Here is a 26386-nt window from a genome sequence, read left to right as displayed (position 1 = left end):
TTTGGCCTGAAGGAAGGGAGAAGAGTGGCCAGTTATCACAATGGCATTGAGGTAAATGGCATTGTATTCTCTACTGGTTGGTTGCTGTCATCCCCTCTAAGTATGGCGATGGCCAAAGCTCAAACCCTTTGCTTTCAGGACAGGGCCCCCTCATTCTTATTCTCATCTTCTTCCTCAAGAACTTGTAACTGTGAAGCAATGCATTGCCCTTCTGTGCAAAGAGCTCCCAAGTTGCTTGTCTTCCAGGCACCAGCACTGGCAAATAATGCCTGGGCAGCTCCAAGCCCCTGTTGGACTTGCAGCAAGTCTGAGAAGGTGGGATGGCTGGTGAGAAACTAGGCCTGCCATTCATAGAGTCTGCTGTCTATAACCTTGACCTTCAAGTAGCGTTTTGGCACTGTTTCCACGACCCCCTGGGGATTCTCCTATATCCCTAACTTAGCATCAGTCCCACTCTGATGCTTGTACAGAAGTGGATTAGGCTAAATCAGATTTTAACAGTCTCAAATCCTTTGCATCCTTATTGCCAATATCCTGGCAAGCAGAAGAATAGCTCTTCTTTCCCATCTTATTCATCTTGCCCTGAAGGACTGCAGTATTAGGGAAGCTAGCAATAAAAGATCATCCAGGACACTTCCCCCGACAATAGCATTCTACTGGGAGGTGGGTCAGGGGTTTCAGTTTCTTCAAAGTGGCTGTCTTGATGGAGGGGGACACTAACGCACAGAAAAGCCCTTCCTTCGCTGCCCTGACTAGACGCCTCTTGAGAAACAGCAAGCTCAAGAGGCTTCTTGCTTCTGTATGCCAAGGGGTGTCAGGATATGGAGCTAGGTCTCAGGGAAGTTTCTCCCCCATCTCCCATCATACACTTGGACAAAGCAACTCTGCACTGAAGAAGAGGACTTCTGTCTCATGCCTACCCTGGGACAGGGTACAACTGCATGGCGGAGAGAGCATGTCTTGACTGGGTAAGGATGCTAGATGAAGCTAAAGACAAATACAGAGAAAAAAATGCATCAGCACTCATGGCACATTCGCTCACTGGAGGGTCAGCCCAGGACAGCTTCCAGGGAATGCCTCTAGGGAAGGAGTTGGGAGAGGGAAGGGGAAGCAGTAATGCCCCAGGGACATTCAGGAGGCCTGGTTTATATGCTGCAATTTTTTTTTTTTTTGTCCTAGGAGACATTTCATCTGGATGCAGAGGTCATGTTGCCAACCTCATAGACCCAAGGAAGTAAAATAAGGAGATTAATCTGCCAGATGAACACTAGAATCACAAGACTTTAGGGCTGTTTGGATCTTACAGATCACGGGCAATGTTCTATAGTGGCCTCCCCGCCATTAAGCAATGAGTGGACACATACAAACAAGCAGGCGGGGCAAGCTGGCATCTCATGCCTTCGAGAAGCAGAGAAGCAGTATCCCCCAACCTAGAAATAGATGCTGATAATTGGGATAGACAGGAAACGCTAGTTGGGAGAGACCATGCAGAAACAGAGGCAGGTTTAGTGCTTGGGAGTGGGATTGACTCCTTGAGGCTGAAGATGGGGAAGAAAAAGGATATAACAAGGACTCCAAAATGCGAAGCTAGGGCCATAGTGTTTATTACAAGGATAAGAAGGTCAGTAGCAGGAGCATCTGGGAAGTAGGAGGTGTGGGACGGAGGTCCTGTTCCAGCCAGCGGGTGCTCTCAGTGGGAGGAAGAAGTAACCAGCGGATGTTAAGATTGTCTCAATAAAGGTCATACACCACTCCTGGAAATAGGCCGAGGAGCCAGGAGAGATACAGAGAAGCTTAAGGCACGCCCCCCTTCAAGGGGCTCTATCAGGGGCCATAATCAGGAAGACACGATTATTCAAATGGGAGTTGTGCACACAGCCCTGAAGGATGGCCAGGAGACCCAGTTTTCACCCCATCTCTTGTGAGTGGCAGAGTCACTTCATATTTTGGAGGTGTCGGTCTCCTCATGGTCAGTAAGGAGATTGGCCGAGCCGGCCGTCCAGTCACCCTCTAATTGAGTAGTAGACTTTTGATATCAGTGGGGTTCCAACTCCAACTCACAGTTTTGGACTGGGCTTCCTGCTGCATCCCGGAGTTGAGGTCACAACCACTCAATACCTCTGAGCAAGGTGAATCTTAAGACAGTGTGGTCTCCTGGGGAAGGAAGATGGAGGCACATTAAAAACCCTTACAGTGACACCCAACAAAATAAATCTTTGTAAGTAAGCAAGAAAGCCCCTGTTTAACATTCTTTGAACTATAGGATGTTAGTGTTAGAACATTATGTAAATCCAAACCTTGGTATCTGAGATAAGGGGTATGAGGCTGAGAGAGGGGAAGCAAGATGGTCAAGGTCCCTCAGTCCCACACCACGACACTCCAGGCTGAGAACCCAAGTGGCCTGACCCCTTAGCTCAGGACACCCTGCTGCCCTCTTCCAACTTCAGACACCAGAAAAGATTTGGGGATCTGCGTCCCTGGAGCTCAGCAGGAGGAAATGAGCCAAAGGCTGGAAGCTCTGGGGCAGGCACTAAGGGACATTTGCTGGCTCCTCTGAGTGAATATCATTTGCCCGCCCTGCCTGCCCTCCTCCCCCTCCTTTTCCTCTTACTACTCTCTTCTTCCCCTACACCTACCGGCATCCTAAATAAGCCCTTGCACCCACAGGGACATTCTGCCCCATATACTAAATAGATTGCTGATTTCCGCCTGCTGATGTGACATTCCACAAGGCTGAGGCAAGGATAATGAACAATGTTCATCGACCCTTGGGGTGGCTGCAGCCAAAAAGGTAGGTGATCTGTTTCAAACGAAGGTGAGGACCCTCTTAGAGGGGCAGGACACTCTACAGCCAGCCAGCCTTGCTTCCCCTACCATTCGGGCCAGCCAGAGATGGATTGAGGTCTCAAGGGCCCTTTGCACTCCAAGCAGGGGGTGGGGTGCTTGCTTGTGAGGGCTGGGATGGGGGCAGGGGTGAGTATCCGGGGAAATGGACACGAGAATGGGGTAGGTTTGAGCTGAAACAACAGAACGCTCAGCTCCATCACGGGACAGTTAGCTGCTGTTTTTAAGATTCTTGTCCTATCTCCATATTTTGTTCTGATGCTGGTACTGTTCCCAGATTCACAGACCTGTTGTCTTTGGTTCACCCAAATTTCCACTGCAGAGACATCCAGCCTTGCCCTCGTCAGGCACTTCCCTGTGCACCCTCCTCCTCCCTCTCTTTAAAATTCCCTTTTTTTTGCTCAAGTACTGATCTCAGCGCAGGTATCAGGAAAGGGGCTGAGTTTAACTGCTCTGTGTTAAGGAAACATATATATGTATATATTTATTTATAAATATATTAGTAATATATTTATGTTAATACTAAGTGTATAAACATCTCATAATCACACTACCCAGAGATAATTCATTAATACTTTATTTCTAAGTTCCTTCCCATGGTTCATAAAAATTACATGCATACATAATGATTTATATATATTTACCACACTAAAATCACACTCTACATCCAGTTTTTTCATCTTCTCACTTAACACTATACAATAGATGCTTTTCAAATGATAGGGTTGAATGGAGACAGTTGGAGCAGGAGGCTTCATCAACAGCAGTAAAGCAGCTTGCCACCTCCATCTACCCCCCACGGAGTCTGTGACCTGCATACCCAGAGGCATCCTGGGAGGTACTGCCAAGGAGCAATGCATGGGTGGGGTACCCTTTTGCTAGCACTGATAGCCACAGATAAAGTATGCGTTAATGCTTCTCTGGGGGCCAAGTTAATGAGATGGTCACCCCTCCAGCAAACACCTTCTGTGAAGTCTTACAGCTGGTCCTTCCGGACCTCTCTCTTCCCTCTGTGAGTCTCGTCTGCTAGAGAATGGGGCTGTGGGTCATGGTGGAGCTTACCTCCACTCCAAGGAGGGTACTTGTACACAGGTTTAGGAGAAACTATTTTGTCCTTGAACTTCTGCCCCCTGTGCTGGACGTAAGAGCGGATTGCCTTCCAGGAACAAAACCTGTGAGAAAAATGGCTTCTGGTCACAGGGAGAAAACCACTAGCTGAAAGGGCTGGACCACTGAGCACCGGGGAATGGGGTCAGGACCAGTCTGCACAGAGAGGGGGCTGTCCAACAAAGCGGAGTAGAGCCATTGGCCTCAGAGTGCTGCCTGTCAGAGGCCCTTCATCTGAGGCCTCTTCTTTGTCCAGGCCTGGCTCCAGTGTGGGCCTGGCTCCAGTGAGGGCCTGGCCTGGGCAGTACGCTGGGACTTCCTTCCGGAACCACCAGTGAATGGAGTCTGTAAAGAATGTGCAGCACTCAGGCCTGGGCGGGGCTAACTGCTGGGGTGCTCGCTTCAGCCTTGGACTAGGAGATGAGATCACTATCTGATCCCACCCGGTGCAGCCAGAGTGTCTGACTGGCCTCCTCTAGGGACCAGATCCTTGGTTTCCATCCTGTCCCTTAACTGAGGGCCATGATCCCCTCACCTCATTCCTAACAGCCCCTTCCCTGGAGTAGACCCTGGTTCCTCATGCAGACTCACTGCAACCTGGGAACTCTCACTCCCTAGAAGCCCTGTGACACTCCCCATCTTTTCCTCCCTGGCCTCTAACCCTTTGCTATCCCTCAGCCTGCCCTTGGATGGGACCTCTTGGAGGTCAGTCTTGGCTAAGACTGGATTTATTTTCTATCCTGCTTTGGCTCTGGTGTCTTGAGTTCCACCCTCCCTCCTCCTCACTGAGGGGGTACTCTGTTCATTTACAGTTGGTTTCTCTCATTCCACTTACTGAACTGGGTCTCCCTCTCATTATGAGCCATGCAATGTGCCACAAATGCATTCTTTAGGGTGCTTAAGAGACCAAGAGACCTCGTTTCTAATCCTGGTTTTACCACTTACCAAGTGATCCTAGGCAAGTCCCTTAATCACTCTGAACCGCAGTTTCCTCATCTATAAAATAGGGATAATAATACTTTGCCCCACCCAGCTCACAGTGTTGCTGAGAGGTTCATCTGAGATAATATGCATGGACAGGGTTTGCACAATATGAAACTTTTTATAAGTATATAGGAAGGGAAGTAAAGAACCAGCTGCATGAGGATTAGGAATTCAAAGCCTGCACCGCTATACTCCTCAGTAGGTCTGAGGGAGAGCTGAGCACTGACTCCAACCAGGAGCAGTGTGTATTTCTCAGGGGCTTCTGAACCTCCAGAAAATTTCAGGATGAGTTTCCATTGAGTCCTTGTTCGGAGAACCAGAATCAAGTCTAGAATTAAGTGCTAGGTAACAACTGGTGTTCAAAAGGCTAAACTGGGGACTTCCCTGGTGGTCCACTGGTTAAGACTGTGCTTCCACTGCAGGGAGCACGGGTTCGATCCCTGGTTGGGGAACTAAGATCCTGCATGCTGCACGGCACCACCACAAAAATAAATAAATAAAACAAAAGTCTAAACTGATGATCTTGATCTTAGATTTTTATATTTTTAAAAAATTTTACATTAAAATTTTTAAAGTTTTACATTTTAAAAATTTTATGTTTTTAAAACATTTTACATTAAATAATTTATTATCTTAGCTATTTTAAACTAAAAGTTGGTTATGGGTAAGCAACCTTTACACTTCTATTTTAATAAAGCAACATTTTCTTTTGTAGGAGAGGGGAATCCCTAAGGGCCAGAATCTCACAGTGTCCAAATTAGCCTGGTCTGGGAACATTTCAGCCAGCTGTCCTCTGGTCACTATCACCCAGGGCACTGCCAGTCACTACGTGTAGGGTATGAGCTGGATCTGGAGTAGATCAAAGGAGTCAATAACCGGCTGGGAAGACTTGGGCTAGTCTCTCAGCCCAAACCTTGACAGGTAGGTTTGGAACCAGTGGGCCTCAGGTTGCATCTGTTGTGCCATTTTGTTTGTTTTATTTTTATTATATTTATTTATTTATTTATTTTTAAAATTTTGTTTGTTTTATGTTTGTGTTTTGGCCTTCACAGCTTCCTCACCATGTTTTTGTCTTGAGTTAATTGCCATATTTGCCACTTTAATCTTGGGAGATATGGCATGCAAATCTGACTGTCTAACTCCTTTTGAAAATGGAAATATCTAGCAACTGTGGCCCTAGTGATAATCATGGGATCTGAGCCTAACAGAGCAAAGGTTTTCTGATTACTGCCTCCATGAAGCTCCTTAAGCCCAAGTACAGTTGTGTTAGTCTTGACAGAATGTCTCCCAAGTAGCTGTGATCTATCCTCATCCTTAGGTGAGGAACCTACACCTAAGAAAACCTAACACCTGTTCCAAGCAAGCCCCGGGGAGAGGTGGGAGTTAGGCATCCTGATCTCCAGTCTTACATGGCCTTTTACTCTCTGATTCAGTGTTCAGTGTGAGAGTGTGAGGGACAGAGTGGGTGAGCAGGATAAGAATACACCATCTGAGTTCCCATGAAACTGGAAACTGAAACAGAGGGCTAGAAGAAGACAGAAAGTCTCCAGAAAGTCAAATGTGCTTTCCTGACTTCATGGTCCTCAGGTGAAGGGAGATAGTTACCTTTTCCAGAAGTACATAATGACGGGGAAGAGAGCCATGATAGCCCCGTGGAAGATGCTCCGATCTAGGTGGCCCTCTGCAATGGTAGCAAGGATGGCATCCTTCTGGGACTCAGAGATGTTTACCTACCCACAGAGTGGGAGCCTGTCACTGGCAGAGGCTCCAGGGAAGGAAGAAAAACACTTTTGGCCCCCCAGAACTTTCAAGACCACCTCCTCCCCAGAAGGCAGAAGTTTCTCATGGGGCTGCTAGGTAAAGGAGTGGGGTTCCCCTTACCCTCAGCCTTGGAGGGACCTCTGAATGCAGGTAGAGCTTTAGGATGATGTTAATTTTGGACTTCATTAGGATCACGTCATTCTCGTTATATGCCCGGTTGACTTGTAGCACATGAGCTGAACTCACCAAACCATTAAATCTAAAAAGAGGTAGTAAAGAGGAAATCAGACTAAATCATTTTAGTCTTTCAAGGAGAAAATGGAAGACTAAATAGTGTGGCTGGCTCAGACCTATTTCTGGCCTAAAAACACAAGAGCCAGTCCTGGGCCAGGTTGTGACTTCGTTCATTCAATCATAATTCATCCATCGGCAAATACTAACTGAGCACCTACCACATGTCAGATGATATGCTAAGTGCTTCTTCAAGTGTATTTCTTTACCATAAACTCCTTTATTTATCCCATCCTCCCTTCTTTACCCACATCCTGGCCCCTTCATCAGTTGTGCCTCTGACTATTTCAAGGGCTAAGGGCTATCTTGCTCTTTCTTTCCCCTCCTGTGCTGACCCTCTCACAATTACCACCACTTTCTGAAGCAACATATTCTTTTTCTTAAAATTTTTTTTACTGTAGTAAAATATGCATAACATAAGATTTACCAGTTTAATCACTGTTAAGTGTAGAGGTCAGTGGCATTAAGTACATCCACATAAATTGTGCAGTCATCACCATCATCCATCTCCAGAACCTTTTTCATCTTCCCAAACTAAAACTCCATACCCGTTGAACACTAACTCCCATTCCTCCCTTCCCCTAGTCCCCGGCAACCACCATTCTACTTTGTCTCCTAGCAACATGTTCTTTTACTAACCAAAATATCTGTCAGTTATACCTTACCTTAAATACACAATGTACTTCTCTCAGGCCATTTTAAATCTTAACCATTTAAAATCTTCCTAAGAGTGGAGTACCAAGGGTTTCCCATTAAAAGCCTGTTTTGCATGTCTATTCATATATTTGATCAGCGGACATTTATTACGGTTTTACTCTGTGCAGGCGCCATTCCAGGAGCAGGGATTCGGCACTGAACACAGTAAACAAAGTCCTGCTTTCCAGGAGCTCATAATCAACGAGAGGAAGAAGACATATAAGTGAATAGATGAATAATTCAATACGCAGTAGAGTGCTATGAAGACAACAAAAGAGGATGAGTGATTGGGAAGGGGGTGGGCACTGAAACTCGAACAATGAGAAAGAAAAAGACAGTCATCTGAAGACTTGAGGGCAGGGGCTTCTTCCTACAGAGAGGGGAGCAAGTGCATAGGCTCTGAGGCAGGCACCAGCTCATGGGGCACGAGTGGGACAGACTGGAGACCCTCATAGCTAGAGCATGGGGCGAGTGGCGAGTAGCACGAGGTGAGCTCTGAGATGCAGGCAGGGCCTGCTCATGTAGAGCCCTTTAGGCAATGAGAGGAGGTTTGGACTTTATCCCAGCGGTAATGGGAAGCTGCTGGCACACTTTAAGCAGGAGAGGGATATAATGTGGTTTACACTGAGAAAAGGCTGCTCTGGCTGCTGTGCAGAGAACAGTTTGTAGAGGGCAAATGAGAAAGCAGAGATGATGGTGACAGGAATTGGAGCAGTGGCAGAAAGGGCTGTTCACTCTGGTACTTTTTTCTGCTTCTCACTCGCCTGCCCCTTGCACACTTTAAAAAAAAATCTCACTAACCCCTATTCATTCTTCAAAGTTCAGCTTAGGTGACCTGTCTCCTAAGAAACCATTCCTAAGCACTCAGTTGTCTAAATATACTTCCTGGGCTTGACTTGACAACTGTCGTCCTACTTCCTAACTTTCATTTGTGTGTTCTGTCTACCATCCCCATTGGTCTGTGGGATCTTGGAGAATAGAGAACATGTCTTAGCTGGTTTTTTTATATTTGCAATGCTAAATCCAGTGCCTAAGAAACAATAAACAATCACTAAACATTTGTGGAACTGAGCTAAATCCTTCCTTAGGGTACCATGGAAGATCTCTTAACCAAACACTCCTAACTGGTGTGCGGAGTTACCAGTTGCCCTGCATGTCTGAAGGACACATTGCCTGATATGGATGGCACGCCCAGCATACACACTGGTGGTACCTTTTCATGAACTCTCTCACTTTTCTGTAACTAATTGAGGTAAATATTTACTGAGAGTTATTCAGATCTCTTCCCAAATGTTTTTGCCTGTTGTTACTTTAATTTGTAATTTATGAAAATTGACAAACTAGGAACATGAAAAGAAAAGGAATTTGTTGTTTCTGTGAAAACAAACTTGAATGCTTTGGGATGTTCCAATAAAGGCGAGTTCCTTAAAAAATTGCTACTGAGTTAGATAGGTGTGGCAAGGCAATTTAAAACATTGTAAAAACAAGTATAAAAATCCAGAAGGATTAAATGGCTTTGCAGTAACTATAGTTTCTCCCTCCACCATAAGGAGAGAAGAAATTAGAAATAGTAGATAGCATTTTAGGTATGGTTTACACAAGAAAAATATGTGGACCTCCAATTAGTGGAATGGTTTTGGCTTTACTTCAAGTTTGACAGGTGTGTGAATGTACGTTAATACGTTTTAACTTAAAAATATCTGTTTAATGTCATGCATACATACACACACACAATTTTTATTATTATAATTCCTTGCTTTAACTAAAGAACTATTGGCTCAGTGGTGTGACATAAGAGGACTTCTATCATATTAATAAATAATAGGAAGAAAATTGCTCCACTTCCTGGGTATAAGTAAGTGCATTTCAATATTGGGAACTGCAGAATACTAAGGAGCTTTTAGGATCCAAAGGAAAAAATGGTGGACATGGATACAGGGACAGCATTCAGTGACATTTTCAGGTGGAGACTCCTGCCTGGCAGAGCTGAAATCCCTGTATCACTTCCAGGCCACTCCAGTCTTTGCTGGGAGGAACTAAGTATAGAAAGCCATGAGGCGAAAGAGAGATAGGAAACTTACTTTTCCATCTCAGAAAAGAAATATAAATCATTGATGGCAAAGTTGACAGTAATAATCCTGTGGCCAAATATCCGGCGCTTCATAAGGATTATGTCTCCATTCTCGTGATCTGCGCTCTGGATGTTGGGATTTGTGATTGGGAGTCCTGATATGTTTGGTGATGTGGAGAAATCTGAGAAAGAAAGAGAAAGGAATTAACATCTAGTTTGATCAAGTCACTCTTAAGCCTGAAGCCTTCCACCTGGGCATGACCAAAATGAAAAAAGGAAACTGTGGACCCACCTTTGGGCTTTTTGAAATAGTGGTTTCCTACCACTGGGTGCAACCTTTCACTTAGATTTGAAACGCTGTTAAAAAGCCTTTTGCTCAGATTAGTATGACAACATACGTACCAAAAAAAAAAAAAAAAAAAAATCAACTGAGTACTGAAAGGTGTTTTCCTGGTGCTTGACTAATAGAAGTAGAATCAACACAGTAGTTAGGTTAATCCCTAACATTTCTGCAGAAACAGCATATGTGACTCTCAAAATGGAGTGTGTGGTTCTGATAATGCTTATTCAAGGTTTATCAGGGAAGTAATTTAGAAGTAAACTAGGAAAACAGCGCAAAAATAAAAGCTAAAACAAAAAGTAAAGAAGTTTATTAAAGAAACTGAGTAGGAAAGTGACAGAAATGGGTAAAGAAAAGCATAGAAGCTTCTAGAAGGTTTGGACTGTGTCTCAGAAAAATAAGACGCTTATTTTAGAAAGTTTCTTGACTAAATAAGATATATCCAAAGAAATCCATTCATAGGGATTCAGGGCTGAGAACAGTTTGGGGCAGGATCTGACAAGTAGACCTTGGTTAATTGCCTGGTTTAGGAAAACTGTCTAATTCAGCTCCAGAATGGCATAACTGGCATGGGCATGATGCTCCTTATCGTGTAAGTAGGATTCCTTTTGGTGCAGTATTACATATAGCATGGGAAGGTAACTACAACATTCAACAAATACCTACCACCTCTTATATCCCACTGTGTTAGGTCCCAGGGTTACAGCACTGAATGACATAAGGTCCCTCTCTACTACCTTACGCTCTATCTTTATCTCTTAGACTTAAATTTGAAGGGAAAAAAGTCTGGATAACAGTGGAAATTGATATGATGGTCAGGCATTTTAGGAAAAGAGCGTGCTAAATCTACCCCAAAAAACCTAGAAGCAGTGGTATACTTGTAAACCGGCTCTGGTAGGGAAGGGAAAACCCAATTTGGATTATTTGCTGATTTCTGTAGTAAATATTCCCACCACGGTTGATTTCAAGCTATCGGTAGTTTATCAACTGGCTCAAAAAATTTCTGAGAGCCTCACAATTGGCTCTCAATTGGGCTAAGTTTGTCAGGGTGTTTTTCTTTTTTAAGCAAGATCCAACTATATGCTGGCTACAAGAAAAGCACTTTATTTTAAAAAAAATTATTACTATTATTTTTTGGCCACGCCACGCGGTATGCAGGATCTTGGTTCCCTGACCAGGGATTGAACCTGTGCCCCCTGCAGTGGAAGCATTCAGTCTTAACCTGGCAATTGGACTGCCAGGGAAGTCCCAAGAAAAGCACTTTAAATGTAAGGCATAAATAGGTTATAAGTAAGGGAATGAAAAAAGGTATTCATGCTAACACTAACAAAAAGAGAGCTGGAGTGGCTGTTTCAGATAAATGTACTATATCTGAAAGTATATTTCAGATAAAAGAATATTCCCCAAGGATAAAGAAGGTCCTTTCATAATGATAAATGGGTCAATTAATTGAAGGACATGACAATCCTGGAAAAGGTTAACTATAGTGATAGAAAGAAGACCACTGGTCAAGTAGATCTCCCGTTGAGCTGCAGTAGTACATTTGTTGTTGGTTCTCATGCAAAGCTGGGGATGTGGAAAGTCAAAGGAGGGTAAAATTGGACTTCCCACCATTCTGGGGCATAAAGGTTTGAGTTGATTTTATTTAAAAGAAGAAACAAAAGAACTCTTCTTAAATCCTAAATGTTTGGTTGTGAAGCAATTCATAAAACTTACATACAAAAAATTTTGTTTGTTAAAGTGAGAGTTGGAACAACACAAAAGTCATCAAGGGAGATGAGATTTGTTACTATCAACCCCTCCAGGCTTATCTCAGGCACTTTCTCCATCTTATTAACCTCTAGTCCAACTTGCCTGATTGCAGTTCTTAAATTGCACCATCCTCTTTCTTGTTTTAGGATTCTATACAGACCTAGAAGTTGCTCCCCTCCTATTTTGCCTACCTAACTTGCTCATTTCTGAAAACTCAATTTTATGTCATTTTCTGGAAGAAGTCTTCCCTTACCCTCTTCCTTGACTAATTAGGGTCTCTCTGCAGTTATCACTGGGATCACTCATCACAATTCTATAAAAATAGCAAGAATACTGGCTAACACTTTTATGGCACTTACTATTGCCAAGAACAGTTCTAAGATGCTTTATATGTATTAAGACAATTCTCACAACAACCCTATGCAACAGGCACAATTATTATTTCCATTCTACAGATGAGGCACAAAGTCACTTATGCAGGATCCTCCAGTTAGAAACTGGCAGATTCACATCCAGGCAATTTGGCTCCAACATCTGTGACTCCATTTTCTGTCTTGCCCTCAAAAATGTAGGTCTCATGAGAGCATATCATATGCTGCATAGTTATTACTGTATCTCCAGCACCTGGCAAAGTGCCTGCCACACACTGTATTCTCGAAAAGTGCCTTGAACAAACAAATGAATGAATGAATGAAGTAGTTGAATAAATCTATACTATGGAAAAACAACATAAGGAAGTAGTTTTGTAAAATGTGAGATCTCAAAGTGCTTGAGACTGATCATTACCTACATTTTCTGGCTCCTTGAACAGAATGCACTGGGCTCACATCCTTTCTAGGTGGGACTGCTGGACTTGGCTTTGCACCCAGGACCTGGAGTTCTTGCTAGACCCCAGGCTAACACAAGCATTGAAACCAAACAGAACCCTGTGAGGCCTTCCTAGGGACAGACACCGCCCTCCACCCCATGTTCCCTTCCTCTTGTTTGTAGAAAAGTTTTAGCATCCTAGGCCTTCCCTGAGTTCCAAAGAACAAATTTAATCAGAGAAGTGACACAATGCAGAAACAAAGGAAAAGAATCAAGCAAGATAAAATAATAGTAGTTTATCCATACAACAAAGTCAAGGACTATTTATTCTTCTTCAAGGGCTATAGATAATATTCTGGCCATATCCTTGAGTTGTTTTACAGACACTAAACCCTCCACCAGGTGAAAGAAGTTAACTGCATGCTGACCACCAGCACGTAGACCCCAGACCAGTTGGAACCAGAAGGTTGATGATGTTGACTCCAATTGCCTCACTACCAACCAATCAGAAGAATGTCCATGAGCTGATCAGGTACCCTGCGACCCTCTCCCTCACCTTGCCTTTAAAAATCCTTCCCTGAAAGCCAATGGGAGTTCAGGTCTTTTGAGCATGAGCTGCCCATTCTCCTTGTTTGCTCTATGTTGGATGCCTTGCAATAAAGGCTGTACTTTCCTTCACCACAACACAGTGTCAGTAGACTGGCTGTACTGCAGGTAGGTGAGAGGGCCCAGGTTTGGTTCCATAACAGCATGACACAAAGCAGTAAGCTCTGCAGCTTCTTACCTGGGTTAACCCCTGTAGCTAAAATATCAACAGGGAAGAGGAGTAAGTAGAGAAGTGACTTACTTTCCTTGTTATTGTGTACTTCCAGGTGAAGATAGTCTTCAAACTCCCGGCGCTTTTGGGGATTAGACATAAATCTGCGGTACTTACAAAATCTCTTGATAAAGCTGATCATCTTCAGCCAGCCTCTCTTCTGGGGAAAGAGGAAGGAGTATGACATATTCATTAGCATAGCCTGCTCTTCACTGAGAGTCTACTATGTGCCAGAAACTTGACATTCATTACATTTAATCCTCACAACATCTCTTTTAAAAAGAATAAATTTTAGCTCCAATTTAAAGGTGAGGAAACTCAGGTCAAAGAACTTGTATAATCTTCCCCAGAATAAGGGGCTGGTAAGTGGAAGATTCTGGCTTCACCCAGGCATGGCTTGGGCCATTGACAATGCTCTTTCTACCATAGTCTTTCTACAGTGAAGATTTGAGATGCCATGATTGGGAGAGAGCGTGTGAGAGCTAAGAACAGAAAGAAACAGAGGACAGAGATAAGCATGACTCACAGGAAGGGAATAATGGCTCAGGCAGATTTTTAAATGTTGAGGAAATAAGGAAATGAGTAAACCATTTCTAAGCATTATAAAAGAAAAATATAATTACATGCACACACTCATACAACCCCCCGCCACACACACAGGGACACACAAAAATGCATGTTATGTTTCTTCATCTGTTTCTTAATAGATACCCAGTGATCATTCTCCAGTTTATTTACCCCTTGATAAACTGATACTTAGAGCCAGAAAGATCTAGTTGATCAACTAGTTCAATTGTCTCATTCTATAGAGAGGGAACCTCAGTGTAAGCATGGCTTTAGAGAGCCAGTGGTAAAGCACAAAAACCACTGGATTTAGTATCAGAAGCTTTGAGTCTGGAGCCTAGCTTCACCTTAACTGGGTAATTTGGATCAACTTTCTTAACCTATGTCTCAATGTCTCCATGTTGAAGGTAGAAACAACAGCCTTCAGGGTTATGGTGAAGGTTAGTGATAATATATGTAAATCACTATGTGCAGTGCTTGGCACAAAGTAGGCACTAAGTACATGCTGAATCCTTTTTATACTTTCTTAATTAAGAGCAACTGGAAGACCTGAAATTAAAACAAAGCATCCTGATGCGGGGTGCAGTATTCTTTTTATTCTCCCACATCATCATTCATGGTACCCTGACATAGAGCTGATCCATATATGGAGGAAAGGAAAAAGAGAAAGGAGGGAGCAGCATATTTTCATATCTGGGGTATTGTGTCAGTGGGCATAGGCGTTATTTTTTTTCACTATTCTAATATAATTGTTTTTATTTCACCTAGTGCGTATATAATTTTATAATGTTGTGATTATAAAAATACAATTTGGGGATCTGCTGGGTTTAAACAAATTTTTTCTCACGTCTTTTTTTTAAATTGAATGAAAGATTCTTTAAAGTCTGTAGTGCTTTACAATTTTCAAAAGTCTCACACACATGATGTCATATAATCCCATAATAACACTTCCCCCCCCACCCCTATATTGCTCCTGGTAACCATTAGCTTGTTCTCTATATCTGTGAGTGGCACAGGCATTATCTTCAGAGATACTTTAGCATGATCTTTAGAGTCAGATAGAGCTGGGCTCATATCTTTCTGTTGACCAATTCTACAACACATTGAGCAAGTGATTATTTAAGAGGAACATGTATTTTTTTTCTCAAACCATATGAAGAGACTTTGCTGATAACATTCCTGTCTCCTCTTTCTTTTCTTCTTCTCTCCTCCCATGAGAGAAAGAATGAGTTAGATAATTGATGAGTTTGGAAGAAGGAAATGGGCATGCTTTGCTCTTTAGACTTTTGCATTCTCTCTGGGAGCTGCTTATCTGCAGACACCTATGCTCAGGCCTGCCCTTTGTCATGTTGTAAGGGGTTCACCCAGGTAAGTGGAGGCCTAATTGTTCCTCTATGTCAGTGACTGGACATGGAAGTAAGTAAGGGTGCAGAGAGGATTATCAAACCCACTTGGCTTCATAGCCAATCCATGTCCTCCAAACTAGTTTTCAGCAGTAAAAAAACCCTGACATTTTGATCTCCATGTGACCAGCCCCTGTGCCTATCACTCAATTAGTTCTAATCACAGATAGTGAAGACAGGGATTTCCTTAAATTCTCACTGCAACAATTCCTCTGAGCCTCAGATTCCTCCTTTGTAAATGGGGATTTGAAAGCCTATCCCAAAGAGTAGTTGTTTTAGTGAATAAATAAGCTAACGGTGAAACATTTTGTGTGGTCAACAATGCCGAGGCAGTGGTTTCCTTGTCCACAATGTCTTGCCTTCACCAACTTCCTCACTGACCTGGGATTCCTGCAGGTAAGTTGCTGTCTTTGAGGGTTTCCTGGGCGAAGCTAGTGGTATTTCAGTTTCCTTCTCTGGAGGATGAGGTGGAAAGAGATCTTGGTAATCTTTAAACCTGCCAGCAGGAGACCAAGACTATCAAAGAAGGCAAAAACCTGGCACATAAAAGGTAACAGTCGAGGAAAAAGTATCACAGCCTTTGGAGGAAGGGGGATTAGGGGAATGGTGCGATACTCAAAAATACTGTTCTTACCATTCCAATCCTTTGCTCATGTCAACCTGTTCTTCCTGATCAATACTGTAGTGTTCCTTGCTCAGGCAGGTGAACAGAAATGTGTGTGTGTGTGTGTGTTTGTGTGTGTGTGTGTGTGCAGGTAGGCAGGTAGGTAAGAGGGTTCAGGATAAGTTTGGCTTTTCTTTTGCAGGGAAGCTCTGGCAATGAACCGTGAGTGTGGATTAGAGACCAACGTGGCTTTCAGAAGCCAATGAGCAGCTCCAGGGAAAAACTGCCTTCACCCAGCAACACTCACCACTTTTCTTCCAGAGATTTCATGACATAGCCCTGGAGCATTAACAATGTTGTTGTGCTGACATGATGCATGTGAGAGACTTCTTTGATAATAGGGGCATCACACTGCAGCATTTCTTCTAAAAAATGCAAGAGAGAGAAGAAAAGTCATCATTTTCTTGGGTACCATTTCTGAGTTAACTGGGGGTGTTTTTCATCTTAGGGCCTTACAGTTCCTTATTCTCAATCTGCCTAGACTCAGCTCTCCAAAATTTGTTTGAAAATTTCAAAAGCACATTTGCAATGTTATGTGTAAGCATACTTGTAGAGCAAATACTTTCCTGGTTTAGTTCCATTAGAATTTCAAAGATAAGTGCTTAAGGGGAAAGAAATGTTTAAAGGACTTCATTTCTGCAGCTAGTTTGAAGTTTTCAGTTTAGGAAGAGAGCAGAAGAATAAAGGATTCAAGTTAAATGGCTGAGGCAGAGGGAAATCCAAGATTACCAATAGATCTTCTAAGGGCAATTTGATTCTTCAGGTGTTCAAAGACTACTGTGTTCATTAATGAGACTTAAAAACTTATCGAGGACGGATCTGCATACTCTTCTTTCACTTGTAGCTCATTCAAAATGATGCACGGGGCGGGTTCCCTTGTGGCGCAGTGGTTGAGAATCTGCCTGCCAATGCAGGGGACACGGGTTCGAGCCCTGGTCTGGGAAGGTCCCACATGCCGCGGAGCAACTAGGCCCGTGAGCCACAACTACTGAGCCTGTGCGTCTGGAGCCTGTGCTCCGCAACAAGAGAGGCCGCGATAGTGAGAGGCCTGCGCACCGCGATGAAGAGTGGCCCCCACTTGCCGCAAATAGAGAAAGCCCTCGCACAGAAACGAAGACCCAACACAGCCATAAAAAAAAAAAAAAAAAAAAAAATGATGCACAGGACTTGATATCCTGAGACCCAACAAATAAATATTACTTACAAGTAAAGACTTGTCAATTTTACCTCTTTTTCTACTTTCATAAAGTTTATAACCTTATCTTGGTTTACCACAAGCAAAACAAACACACACACAACCTATCTGTTCATCTGTGCCAAAATAGGAGGCTTTATCTTCATTGTTTTGCAATAAGTTTTGTTTACCTCCAGGATGGGATCATGCTCACCCCCTTTTGTTTTCCTCTAGAATTATAGATCAGTATTTTACTTGCAACTACTTCTGGACAAGGTGAATTTACATGGGTCAGATTTACCCTCCCGCCTTAGGCAAGAAAATGAGACAAAACCTATCAAACATTTTCAGGGAGACAGTTCTCCTTTTCAGTACTTTTCAGTACTCTTTACAACCCATGGATGGTGGACACTCCAGCTTTGCATGCTGCTAACTCTTGCTTTTGTATTTAACTCCAGTCTACTTGATCTGAACATCAAATGACTTGAGTTTGAATTCAAGTTCCACCAACTGGACATGTTAGTTAACTTCTCTGTGTTTTACCTTCCTCATTAGTAAAATGGAGTTGTTTATCCCTACCTTTTAAGGATTAAATAAAATCCTATTTTCAGGATTGAATAAAGTTAAATGAGAGGATGTATTTCACATATTAAGTGCAAGTGTCTTGCACTTGGCTTCTTTTACTAGTAGTATTATATTTTGGATTTATTATTGTAGTATTATTTTAGTTTTTCTACAACAGTTTTCTTAATTATTATAAAAAACGAAATACTAACACATGTTGAGAATTTAAATAAAACTCCTGCTTCAGGATTATTAGCACATTCTGATTTTAACCAACCAGCCATTCTGTCTTTTCAACATTATACTTCAGAATGGTTACATATAAAAGAACAAGAAGACATACAGTTTTTTTAAACCATGCTTCTTTCTTTCAGTTCTCCTTTTTTTCTTTAAGAAAAAGAATGATAAATTTGATTTTTTTCTTTCTTGGAATACTGTATGTTATCAGTTATGTGTGGAATCTAAAAAATAAAATGAATGAATATAACAAAACATAAACAGACTCACAGATATAGAGAACAAACTAGTGGTTACCAGTGGGGAGAGGGAGGGGGGTGGGGCAAGATAGGAGTAGGGGATGAAGAGATACGAACTACGCATAAAATAAACAAGATACAAGGATATATTTTACAGCACAGGGAATATACCCTATATCTTATACTAAGTTTAAATAGAGTATAATCTATAAAAATACAGAATCACTATGTTCTGCATCTGAAACTAATATAATGTTTATTAAATATACTTCAGTTTTAAAAAAAGGATTTATTATTCTTCTCTGCTTTCACTGTCCCTCTTGATATTTGTCTCAGTACTGCCCCATGTGGACGCTGCTTTCTTCTGCTCTCTCAGGGAGAGAGCAGGCTCTTTCCCAAACTCTTCTCCTAAGACTCCAAAAGGGAAGGAAACATTATCAGGAGAGAATGCATACCAGGACAGTTTTTGCCGTGGAAGAAAGTCTTGATCATGTCTTCAAAGAGAGACTTGTAAATCTTTTCATTTGTCTCAACGCTGATCTTCTTTATGGCTACCAGGAATTGCAATGGGCTTTCAGCCTTCCGTTTTCTGAGGAACTCCCTGAAGAACTCTAAGTGCTGTGTATTTAGGAGGACTTCTGTCAAGTTTCTGGAAGACAAGAAATCATCATTTGTGGAGAGAAAGGGATGGTGACTCTGGATTCTGCTCCAGTTAGGGAATGGGAAATGGCACCTCCCAGGCTGTGAAGCCTTTAACCGTGATTGAAGAGTGGGGTGTATGAATTGGTTACTCTCCTTATTTCCTTGAAGATTAACTTCTATGTACCCATCGTAAGCTTCGTGTAATCATTTGACAACTCCAGTGAAAGAAGAAAAGAGGTATTTTAAAGGGGACAATTTTTTTTCCTAAGGAAACCTTCTTTTTACATTATGGATTCATTGGCAGTCATTTCAGTGAAGCAGAGCATGAGTGATCAGCAGTTATTGATCAGTATTTCTAAATTTCCATTGCTGATTTCTTCTTTCACTGTTCTTTACATACAGGTGTCCCTAATGTTTCAACTCAATCCTCTTTACTTTTGCCTTATGATTTTTTCCTGCTGGGTAATCTCTGCATTCTCTGTGGTTTCAGTTTTCATTCATAGGAGGAAGTGGTTTCAATTTTCATTGATATGGTGAAACTATATCTCTAGTTTCTGTGAGCTCCACTTCAAACTTTCAGCTGCCCACTGAACCTCATCATTATGTCACTGTCATTGTTTAAACCTCTCTATACAAATGCACAAGTTGTCCAAATTGTTCTTCCTCCATTACATACCTATCTCATTAAGAATGATGTTAGCTATAGGTTTTTTATACATGCCCCTTTTAAGGATGAAATGATTCCCTTCTAATTTTATTGAGAATATTTATCATAACTTGGTGCTGGATTTTGTAAAATGCTTTTAATTCATCAATTGAGATAATCATGTGAAGTAATCCCCCTTATTTTATTAATATGGCACATTGTATTAATTTATTTTCAGATGTTTAAATCAACCTTGCATTCCTGGAATAAATCCCACTTGGTCATGCTATATAATCCTTTTTATATGTGGTTGAATTTGGTTTGCTAATATTTTGTTGAGAATTTTTATATCTAGGTTTGAGAGGGATATTGGTCTGTAGTTTTCTTATGATAACTTTGGCTTTGAGATCAGGATAATACTTGCTGGCCTCATAAAACAAGTTAGCAAGTGTTCCTTTTTCCTCTATTTCCTCAAAGAGTTCATAGACTATTGGTATTATTTACCCTTTAAATATTTCATACGTTTCTCCAGTGAAGCCATCTGTATCTAGATTTTTATCTGTGAGATTTTAAATTATGAATTCAGTTTCTTCTCTTGCTTTAGAGATTTACTCACATTTTCTAATTCTTGAGTCAATTTCAGAAATTTGGATATTTCTAGAAATTTCTCTATTTCATCTAATTGTCTAAGTTACTCCTTGCATTTTCTTATAAACTTGTTAATTTCTGTAGGGTCAGTCGTCCTCTCTTTTGATCCAGATTTTGGAGATCTGTGTCATCTCACTTTTCCCCCTTTGTCAGTATAGCTAATGGTTTATCAATTTTGTTGATCTTTACAAAAACCTACTTGTGCCTGGATTTTCTCTATTTTTTCTCTTTATTTTATTGATTTCCATCTAATATTTATTATTTACTTCCTTCTACTTCTCTTGAGTTTAGTTTGAAAGTATCATCTCACCACCTTTAATCTCCATTTTTTCTTTTTTATTGAAGTATAGTTGATTTACAATATTATATTAGTTTCAGGTGTACAACATAGTGATTCAATATTTTTATAGATTATACTCCATAAAATTTAAAAAGTTATTAAAAAATAATAGCTATATTTCTCTGTGATGTCCAATATATCCTTGTTGCTTTTTTATTTTATACATAGTAGTTTGTATCTCTTAATCCCCTAACCCTATCATGTCCCTTCCCCCTTCCCTCTCTCCACTGATAACCACTAGTTGGATCCCTACATATGTGAGTCTGTTTCCGTTTTGTTATATTCATTCATTTGCTTTATTTTTTAGATTCTACATATAAGTGAGAATGTAGAGTATTTGTTTTGTCTGTCTGACTTATTTCACTAAGCATAATACCCTCTAGGTACAGCACGTTGTTGCAAATGGCAGAATTTCATTCTTTTTTAGGGCTGAGTAACATTCCACTGTATATGTATTTACCACAAATTCTTTATCCATTCATCTGTTAATGGACACTTAAAAATGCTTGATATAATTTCTAGCCTCTTAAATTTGTTGAGACTTCCTTTGTGGCCTAGCATGTGATCTATCCTAGAGAACATTTCAGGTGCACTTGAAAAGAATGTGTATTCTGTTGTTTTTGGATGAAATGTCTTGTTGATACCTGTAAAGTCCAATGGCCTAATGTATCATTTAAGACCACTATTTCCTTATTGATTTTATGTCAGATGATCTGTTCATTGATGTAAGTGGGGTGTTAAAAGTTCCCTATTATTTTTTAAAATTAATTAATTAATTTGGCTGTGTCGGGTCTTAGTTGCAGCCCATGGGATCTTCATTGCAGCACGCGGGATATTTCATTGCAGTGAGCAGGGTCTTTGTTGCGGCACGCAGGTTTCTCTCTAGTTGTGGTGCATGGGCTCCACAGCACTCAGCCTCAGTAGTTGCGGCGTGCGGTCTCTCTAGTTGTTGCGTGTGGGCTCCAGAGTGTGCGGGCTCAATAGTTGTGGCACGTGGGCCTAGTTGCCCTGCAGTATGTGGGATCTGATTTCCCTGACCAGGGCTCGAACCTGCGTCCCCTGCATTGGAAGGCAGATTCTTAACCACTGTGCCACCAGGGAAGTCCCCCCTATTATTATTGTATTGTTGTCAATTTTTTCCTTTATGTCTGCTAATATTTGCTTTATATATTGAGCTATTCCTGTATTAGGTGCATATATGTTAAAGAGTGTTATATCCTCTTCCTGTGTTCATTCCTTTATCATTATATAATGCCCTTCTTTGTCTTGGGTATAGGCTTTAAAAAAAATTCTATTTTGTCTGATGTGAATATTGCTACTCCCACTTTCTTGTTGTTTCCATTTGCATGAAATATTTATTTTTTCCATCCTCTCACTTTTAGTCTGTGTGTGTCTTTAGCTCTGAAATGTGTCTCTTGTAAGCAGCATTTATATGGATCTTTTTTTTCTCCAATCGGCCACACCATGTCTTTCAATAGAAGCATTTAGTCCATTGATATTTAAAGTGATTATTGATAGGTATATATTTATTGCCATTTTATTACTTATTTTCTGGTTGTTTTTGTAGCTCTTCTCTGTTCTTTTCTTCTTTTAGTTTCTTCCCTTGTGGTTTGATGTTTTTCTTTAGCGGTATGCTTGTGCTCCTCTCTCTAGTTTTTGTGTATCTATTTTAGGTTTTTGATTTGTTGTTACCATGGGATTCATATATGTTTCCTTAGAACTATTTCTACTTTTAGACAGGTAGTCCTTTAAGTTCAAACACAGTCTAAAAGATCTACATCTTTTACTCTCCCACATTTTATATTTTTACTGTCATAATTTACATCTTTATTTGTGTCCCTTACTGATATTGTAGTTCTAGTTGATTTTACAAATTTTTGTCTATTAATATTTGTACTAGCTTATTTAAGTGGTTGATCATCAGCCTTTACTATATAGCTGCCTTTACTAAAAGGATTTTTCCTTTTCTCTAGATACTTACTTCTTGTTATAGCCTTTTCTTTTCCACTTAGAGAGATGCTTTAATGTTTCTTTTAGGGCAGGTTTAGTATAAACAAACTCTTTCAGTTTTTAGTATTAATGAACTCTTTTAGTTTTGTCTGAAAAGTCCTTTATCTCTCCTTCAATTCTAAATGTTAATCTTGCTGGTAGATTATCCTAGGTTGCAGGTTTTTCCTTTTCAGCACTTTGAATATGTCATGCTACTCCCTTCTGTCCTGCAAAATTTCTGCAGAAAAATAGGCTGATAGCCTTAATGGAGTTCCCTTGTATATGACTGTTTGTTTTTCTCTTGCTGCCTTTAGAATTCTCTTTATCTTTAACTTTTTCCATTTTAAGTATGATTTGTCTTGGTATGGGTCTGTTTGGGTTTATCTTGTTTGGGACCCTCTGTGCTTCCTGCACCTGAATATCTGTTTCCTTCCTCAGGTTTGGGAATTTTAGAGCCATGATTTCATCAAATACATTTTTGACCCCCTTCTCTCTCTCTTCTCCTTCTGTGACCCCTATAATGCAAATGTTGGTACACTTGATTGTGTCTCAGAGTTCCCTTAACTGTTCTTATTTTTTAAAATTTATTTTTCTTTTTGCTCTTCTGATTGGGTGATTTCTGTTATTCTATCCTCCAGATCACTTATGAGTTCTTCTGTACCACCTAGTTTGCTGTTCATTCCTTATAGTGTGTTTATTTCAGTTATTGTATTCTTCAGTTCTGACTAGGTCTTTATATTTTCTAGTTCCTTGTTAAAATGATCACTGTGTTCATCTATTGTTTTCCCTAATTTACTTAGCATTCTGTTACTAATGCTTTGAACTCTATCTGGTAAATTATTTATTTCTGTATGATTAGTTGTTTTTTCAGGGGGTTTGTCTTGCTCTTTGAATTGAAACAAATTCCTCTATCTTCTCATTTTGCTTAGCTTTCTCTCTCTCTACAAAATTAGGTGAAACAGTTACCTATTAGAGTCTTGAAGGGCTGTCCTTATTTGGGAGTGTCCCTATACAGTCTGCATGTGCCCAGTGGCTTTGGTGGGAGCACTGGATCTGATGTGAACATAATTTATGTCTTTCTTCAGGGTTTGTTGGGAACTATCACTTTGGTATGAGGTGGGGCTAGAGATGAAAGGGCTAGGTCCAGAACCAGGTGTGAGCCAGGGCTGCTACTATGCTCAGTGGCCACCACCACCCTGTCAGGAGCAGAGGTGAGTTCCACGTTGCTGGAGCAGAAGTCCTGATGGTCAGGTCTGAATCGGGTCCACTCCCTTTAAGTGTGTGCTGTCCTTCCTCCCAGCACTGGTATCTTTATTTAGAGGAAATCAATACTGGAGAAAGACGGGCTGATGCAGGCACTTGGGTGGGCTGTGGCAATCTGGCTTCCATCCGAGACCAGACAGCTTCTGATGCACTGCCTGTGTAAGTGCCAGTAATGGCTGCCCCTGTCCTGCCCAGCCATTTCTCCGAGTCTGAGCTGCCTGTGTGGCAAACAGCCGAACTCTCTCCTCGGTCATGGCAGCCCTTGCCCCAGTGTGGAATTGTGTTTTGAAGCAAGTGAGACCGGTGCAGTCACTCAGCTCAGGCTGGGGTGTGTGCCCAGGCAGTTGTGGGAAATCAGCCAGCAACCTGTACAGCTTCAATTCACCCTCTCTGCCCTGTTTTGGGAGTAAGCAAACATGTGCATGTTCCTCACCAGCAGAGTCCAGGCTCCCCAAAGCCCTCCTGTTAGTCTCACTGGCCCTCCAACCAGCCAAGGGGACTTGTCTTCCCAGGGTCAGAGCCCAGGGCTGGGGTGCCCAATATGCGGCTTGAACTGGGAGGATCTCCACCTGTGTAATCCCCTCCCTCTTCTGAGTCTCCTCCCAGGGCCTGTGCTTCTCTTGCCTTCCTACTCAATTCCGTGTGGATCTTTCTTACAGCTTTAGTTGTACAGGGGTCTTTCTGCCAGTGTCCAGTTAGTTTTCAGTGAGGATTTTTCCACATGTAGGTGTATTTCTGATGTGTTCATAAGGGAAGGTGAGTTTTGCATCCTCCTACTCTGCCATCTTGATCTCTCTCCTACTCTCCATTGCTTCTGATGTGAATTAAATTTTAAGCTGGTTGTAGTTCGTTGAATGATATCATTTTTTATCTTGCACCATTTTTTTTCTGTTTATCTTTCAACAGTTTGACTATGATGTGTCTAGGTGTGGATGGATCTCTTTGAATTTATCCTACATGGAGTTCATTAAGCTTCTTGTATGTCCTGATTAGGGGGTTTTATTCAAATTTGGGAAGTATTTAACTATTAGATATTAAAAATTTTTTTCTGCCTTTTTATCTCTCTTTCCTCTCTTGCTGTGGCTCCCATTATTTGTATGTTGGGGTGCTTGATGGTGTCTCCCAGGTCTCTGAGATTCTGTTTATGCTCATGTTTCCTTATTCTTTTTTTCATCAGAGTGGATAATGTCTGTGGACCTATTTTCAAGCTCACTGATTCTTCTGCCAAATCAAATCTGCTGTTGATTTGTTCTAGTGATTTTTTTTCCCATTTCAGTTGTTGTAGTTTTCAACTGCAGATATTTATTTGGTTCTATTTTATAATTTCTATCTTATTGATATTTTCTATTTGATTAGTCATTGTCATTATATTTTCCTTTAGTTCTTTAAACATGTTTTCTTTTAGTTCACTGAACATATTGCTTGGAAGTCTTTCTTATTCCAATATCTGAATCACCTCAGGCACAGTTTCTATTGACTGCTTTTTTCCCTCTGTGTATAAGCCATACTTTCCTGTGGGGCTTTTTTTTTTTTTTTTTTGAGGGATGGGGTATGTCTCATAATTATTTTAAGTAAAATTTTTCGAGTTTACAGAGTTCTGAAATTTTTTGATAGGTTTGTTTAGTTTTATCATTGATTTTCTGGGGAGACAATTTGTGAAGTTCTTACTCCACCATTCCAGAAGTTTATCTCTTCCTTGTCAGTGTTTTTAAAAGCTGTAACTTCTTTTCCACTTCTATTGCCACTGTTTACTTCAGGCCTTTAATATCACTTGTCCAAACAATAGCAACAAACTTCCAAATATTCTGCCTTCAATCTTCAAGTCTTTGACCCTTTATACTATCATTGCTATTTCTGCCACAGTAATATTTTAAAAATACATATAATAGGTATCTCTGTTACCCCTGTCCAGCAAACCCCAGTGAATCCTTATTGCCATTTAATAAATACAAATTCTTTAATAATTCGCTCAAGACTTTCTTTCAGTTATTTAGTCTCAATCTAGCTTTCTAATCTTATGTTTTATGTCCCTTCACCCTATGCATTCTGTGCTTTAATACCACTGGTATTTTCAAGTCTTTGAATATTATTTTCATATTTATGAGTTTATATCTTTGTGTGATTTCTTCAGCTTAGAAAATACCCACAAAATACTCCCATTGCTTTGTAATTAAATTTCTACATGCAGCTCAGGGCCCCTTCTGATACTGTAATTTTCCTAATCCTCACTTAAGACTTCCTTCTCTTTCCACTATGCTCTCATAGTAATTTTCCAATACTTTATCCTAATATTTTAAGGTTACTATTGTATTTTACTTAGTTATGTATTAGAGTAACGACAAGGACTGTGTCTTAGTTTTTGTATCATTAGTAACTACAGTGTCTGGGACATAGTATATGATCAAAAACTGTATATTACATTAAATGAGGGCTAGGAACAAGGATTAAGAGATTTGCAACTGTGGTATCCCTGAGCCATTCTGTTGTGGTCTTAAGTGAAGGCATGAAATTGGACTACATGACCTTGTATATTCTCTCTAGAA

At 41.0% G+C, this 26386-nt stretch overlaps 1 protein-coding gene across 1 annotated transcript in view; it reads right to left on the bottom strand.

Annotated features, from left to right (window-relative positions):
- Positions 1-916: 916 nt before the first annotated feature.
- Positions 917-26386, bottom strand: part of LOC137760724 (regulator of G-protein signaling protein-like) — a 100763-nt gene continuing 75293 nt past the window's right edge. The window contains 10 exon segments of the mRNA XM_068537633.1: positions 917-987; positions 2062-2154; positions 3907-4016; positions 6541-6665; positions 6817-6955; positions 9765-9936; positions 13501-13630; positions 15819-15933; positions 16349-16466; positions 18771-18964. Coding sequence (XP_068393734.1) covers positions 917-987; positions 2062-2154; positions 3907-4016; positions 6541-6665; positions 6817-6955; positions 9765-9936; positions 13501-13630; positions 15819-15933; positions 16349-16466; positions 18771-18964 — 1267 coding nt within the window.

The sequence above is a fragment of the Eschrichtius robustus genome, chromosome 3 (assembly GCF_028021215.1).
Source record: "Eschrichtius robustus isolate mEscRob2 chromosome 3, mEscRob2.pri, whole genome shotgun sequence".
Taxonomy (NCBI): domain Eukaryota; kingdom Metazoa; phylum Chordata; class Mammalia; order Artiodactyla; family Eschrichtiidae; genus Eschrichtius; species Eschrichtius robustus.
Note: the sequence above shows the minus strand (reverse complement) of the source record. Positions and strands in the feature narration are given on the sequence as shown.